Consider the following 5319-nt stretch of genomic DNA (forward strand, 5'->3'; position numbering starts at 1 on the left):
CCTCAGCCTCCCAAGTAGCTGGGACTACAGGCGCCTGCCACAACACCTGGCTATTTTTTGGTTGTAGCCGTCATTGTTGTTTGGCGGGCCCAGCCTGGATTCAAACCCACCACCTTAGGTGTATGTGGCTGGCGCCTTAGCCACTTGAGCCACAGGCACCAAGCCGAGTGGAGCTATTTTAAACATAAATATTTTTAAAATTCTATTTTTGTATTACTTGAAGTTGACAAACCTTTGTTAAGAAGTACCTACATTTGGGCAGCACCTGTGGCTCAAAGGAGTAGGATGCTGGCCCCATACGCCAGAGGTGGTGGGTTCAAACCCAGCCTCAGTAAAAAACTGCAAAAAAAAAAAAAACTACCTACATTTAATAATGTCAATCTAATTATGTTTAACAATTCTTCGTGCTATTTTTTTTGGAGCTGGGGTCTTGTGATGTTGCCCAGTCTGATCTCAAACTCCTAGACACAAGTGAGATCCTCCTGTTTGGCCTCCAAAGTTGCTGGGATTACAGGTGTACATTACTGCACCAGGCTCTTTATGCAGTTTTTTTTTTTTTGAGACAAACTCTCACTATGTTGCCCTCAGTAGAGTGCCACAGTGTCACAGCTGACAGCAATCTCAAACTCTTGGGCTTAAGCAATTCTCTTGCCTTAGCCTCCCAAGTAGCTGGGACTACAGGCATCTGCCACAAAACCTGGCTATTTTTTCTTTTTGGTTGCAGTTGTCATTGTTGTTTGGCAAGCCTGGGCTGGGTTTGAACCCACCAGCTCCGGTGTATATGGCTTGCTCCCTAGCCATTGAGCTAAAGGTGCTAAGCTGCTCTTTATGATTTTAAAACAAGTTTTTGCTAGGGCAAGCAGAAAATCTCCAATCTAGTTTATAAATAATTCTGCTTACATGGTGTTATTTATAATAATTTAAATCTCTGGGTGGCGCCTCAGTGGGTAGGACGCTAGCCCCATATACGAAGGGTGGCAGGTGTTCTGGTGGGCGCTTGTAGTCCCAGCTACTTGGGAGACTGAGGCAAGAGAATCGTTTAAGCCCAGGAGTTGGAGGTTGCTGTGAGCTGTGATGCCATGTCACTCTGCCAGTGCAATAAAGTGAGACTCTGTCTCTAAAAAAAAAAAAAGTAAAAAAAAAAATAATTTAAATCTCTGTGGCCCTTGCTTAAGCCCATTACCTCTTCCTATTCTTTCCTCAATAAAGATAAATAATAACTGACTAATATATTCTATGTAATACAGGTCCATAATCCCTTTCCTGAAATCCTTGGAGCAAATATATTTGGAATTTTGAATTTGGGGAATTTTAGAAAAGTAATACAGAAGATATTTAATGTATCCATATACAATATCTGGGGCTATACCATAGAATCTATAATCCAGGCTCGGCGCCTATAGCTCAACCGGCTAAGGCGCCAGCCACGTACACCTAAGGTGGCGGGTTCGAATCCCCAGCCCGGACCCGCCAAACAACAATGAAGGCTGCAACCAAAAAATAGCCGGGCGTTGTGGTGGGCGCCTGTGGTCCCAGCTACTTGGGAGGCGGAGGTAGGAGACTTGCTTGAGCCCAGGAGTTGGAGGTTGCTGTGAGCTGTAATGCCACGGCACTCTACCCAGGGGGACAGCTTGAGGCTCTGTCTCAAAAAAAAAAAAAAAAAGAATCTATAATCCAATACATTAATATATCTGTGGTAAAATGTTGAATATTTATACTGTGTTGTATATATAGACTATAAATAACATCACGTGAGTTTGGTCATTTTTGCCACCACATTAGGTTGCCATAGTACATTTTATCAGAGCTTTTTGTATTTTAGGGTGTGGATAAAGGGATAGTACATGTTATATACTATGTTGAGGACTTTAATATTTTAAAGTCCTTATTAAGTCTATTTATGTATACTTTTTGTAGTGACTTAGTGGTAAGTTTGGGGGGGTTGTTTGTTTGTTTGTTTATTTCTTTGCTTATTTTTTGAGACAGAATCTTACTCTGTTGCCCTGGGTAGAGTGCGATGACATCATAGCTCACAGCAACATCAAATTCTTGGGCTCAAGGGATCTTCTTGCCTCAGCCTCCTGAGTAGCTGGGACTATAGGCACTGGCTACAACACCTGGCTAGCTTTTCTATTTTTAGCAGAAATGGGGTGTTGCTTTTTTTTTCTTTTTTTTGAGACACAGCCTCAAGCTGTCCCCCTGGGTAGAGTGCTGTGGCATCACAGCTCACAGCAACCTCAAACTCCTGGAATCAAGTGATTTTCTTGCCTCAGCCTCCTAAGTAGCGGGGACTACAGGTGCCCGCCGCAACACCCAGCTTTTTTTTTTTTTTTGGTGGTTGTAGTTGTCATTGTTGTCTGGCAGGCCCTTGCTGGATTCAACCCTCTAGCTCTTGTGTATGTGGCTGGCACCTTAGCTACTTGAGCTACAAGCAGCAAGCTAGGGTGTTGCTCTTGCTCAAGCTGGTCTCAAACTCCTGAGCTCAGCAGTCCTTTCGCCTCAGCCTCCCAAAGTACTAGGATTACAGGCATGAGCCACCACACGTGGCTAGGAGTAAGTTTGAATGAAAATATCTTCAGTATTTTAGTTCAGAGATGGCTACCTGGAACCATTTGTTGGGATTATTGGACCATCATGAGGCTTCATGAGAAACAGTAACAGGATCAATTTATAGATACTGTGGTTGCAAATGTACAAAGCGGCAACATACTTATCAGGTATTTGTTATCCTTGATGCATATCATTGAAGGTAATATTTTTGACTCTTTCTATCCCAGTCCTATGTGTGTGGTTTCACGTGTATGCCTTTTTTTTTGAGACAGAGTCTCACTTTGTCACCATCAATAGTGTTGTGGCATCATAGCTCACAGCAACCTCAAACTCTTGGGCTCAAGCAATTCTCTTGCCTCAACCTCCCAAGTAGCTGGGACTACAGATACCTGTCACAATGCCTGGCTATTTTTTTTTTTTTTTTTTGAGGCAGAGCCTCAAGCTATCCCCCTGGGTAGAGTGCCATGGCATCACACTCACAGCAACCTCCAACTCCTGGGCTCAAGCAAGTCTCCTGCCTCAGCCTCCCAAGTAGCTGGGACCACAGGCACCTGCCACAATGCCCAGCTATTTTTTTGATTGCAGCCATCATTGTTGTTTGCTGGCCCGGGATGGATTCAAACCCGCCACCTTAGGTGTATGTGGCTGGTGCCTTAGCAGCTTGAGCCACAGGTGCCGAGCCAATGCCTGGCTATTTTTAGAGAGGGGGTCTCACTCTTGCTAAGGCTGGTCTTGGACCCGTGAGCTCAGACAATCCACCTGCCTCTGCCTCCCAGAGTGCTAGGATTATAGGTGTGAACCACCACCCCTGGTCATGTATCACTGTGCATTTCAAGTCCAATATGCTCCAAGATAATTCTGCCTCTTTGGGAAAGTATAAAAATATGGTACTGTTCAGGAGATTTTCTATTTTTAAATTAATCTTTAACAGGTCTATGTAATTGCTGTACAAAGACATAAAAACCACAAACAATCTTTGAAGACTACCACCTGTTTAGAAGAAAGTGTCAGAAATGGATCATATGCATCAGACGGACTGCTTGAGTTAGTCTACACAGATCTTGGCACACTAAGCAGACTCTGGCTTGCTGCACTTCAGGATTTTGCTCTCTTAACTTTGCCTTCAGAATTTGCCTCCCAACTTCCTGCTGAGGGTAAGGAGGTAAAATATTTAGATAATTTCTCCAGTGACAGTAACCTGTATTTTCAAAATTTCTTCTTTACCAGGTAACATTCATCTATCTGAAACATTCTTCTCAGAATATTTTTCACTCACAGAATGAGCATGCTCAAATTGATTTAGGGTAGAGCCCCAGAAGTTCAGTCACCAGATCATTAGGTATTCACATCTTACCTCACAAGTTATTGCAAAATTACACTTTAAAGAGGTTATAACAAGTTTTTTTTAATACAGACAGTGGTCCTATTATGTTGTTCTTGAACTCCTGGCCTCAAGCAGGTCTCCCTCATTGGCCTCCCAGGTACTAGGATTACAGGCCTGACCCTCTGCAATTGGCCTAAGTTGCTTCTTCGACAAATAACCAGATCACAGTACTTGCCCATTTGCTATTTGGTGCTTATCATGTTCTTATCAATTCAACAACCTTTTATGTACATAGTTTGATAAATTTTCTCCCAGTATGTAGCTTGTCCTTCCTTTTACCTTTTAAAACTAATGTAATCAGTCATTTATGGTTTGTGTTTATGTATATTACCTGATATTTTTTTTTTCCTTAAGACCATAAAGATCTATCACCTTTACAATTTTGCCTTTTGCAGAAGTGGAACTTTAACCTTTTAGTAGAAGTGGAATTTGCTTTATATGCATAGAATGAGAATAGGGATCTAATTTTTAAAGTTTGTTTACTAATACTGCAGATTATGGGTTAGTTATTTGCTACCCACTTTCTTTTTTGTTTTTTTTTCCTTTTTTGAAACAGAGCTTCAAGCTGTCATCCTGGGTAGAGAGCCATGGCATCACAGCTCACAGCAGCCCTCAACTCCTGGTCTTAAGCAATTTTCTTGCCTCCACCTCCCAAGTAGCTGGGAGAACAGGAGTCAGCCACAATGCCTGGCTATTTTGTTGTTGTAGTTGTCATTGTTTGTCAGGCCTGGGTTAGATTTGAACCCACCAGCTCTGGTGTATGTGGCCACTTGAGCTACAGGCGCCAAGCCGCTACCCACTTTTATTCATCTTCATTTGGTTCCCAATGTCTTGGCTACTGTTCTGTTAATTTTTTCCTTTTTTTTTTGAGTCAGAGTCACACTGTCATCCTTGCTAGCATGCTATGGCCTTATAGCTGGCCTCACAGCAAACTTTAAACTTTTGGGCTCAAGCAATCCTCTTGTGTCAGCCTCCAGAGCAGCTAAAACTACAGGCAACCTCCACAATGTGGCTAGTTTTTCTTTCTTTTTTTTTTTTTTAGAGACAGAGTCTCATTTTTTTGTCACCCTCGGTAGAGTGCTGTGACATCACGGCTCACAGCAACCTCCAGTTCTTGGGCTTGGGTGATTCTCTTGTCTAAGCTTCCCGAGCAATTGGGACTACAGGCACCCAACACAACGCCTGGCTATTTTTTTGTTCCAGTTTGGCGGGGCCAGGCTTGAACCCACCATCCTCGGTATATGGGGCCAGCCCATACTCACTGAGCCACAGGCACCATCCTAGTTTTTCTATTTTTAATAGAGAAGGGGTCTCTTTCTCAGGCTGGTTTTGAACTCCTGAGCTCAAGCAATCCATCTGCCTCAGCCTCCCAAAGTGATAGGATT

At 43.0% G+C, this 5319-nt stretch overlaps 1 protein-coding gene across 1 annotated transcript in view; it reads left to right on the plus strand.

Annotated features, from left to right (window-relative positions):
* HEATR5A (HEAT repeat containing 5A) overlaps nt 1–5319 on the plus strand; it is a 113233-nt gene that overhangs the window by 80307 nt on the left and 27607 nt on the right. Inside the window, exon 26 of the mRNA XM_023514397.1 lies at nt 3482–3704. Within this exon, the coding sequence (XP_023370165.1) occupies nt 3482–3704 (223 nt within the window). The remainder of the gene's footprint in view (nt 1–3481; nt 3705–5319) is intronic.

This window comes from Otolemur garnettii, unplaced genomic scaffold, assembly GCF_000181295.1.
Source record: "Otolemur garnettii isolate 467f Iridium unplaced genomic scaffold, OtoGar3 scaffold00052, whole genome shotgun sequence".
NCBI classification, from domain to species: Eukaryota; Metazoa; Chordata; class Mammalia; order Primates; family Galagidae; genus Otolemur; species Otolemur garnettii.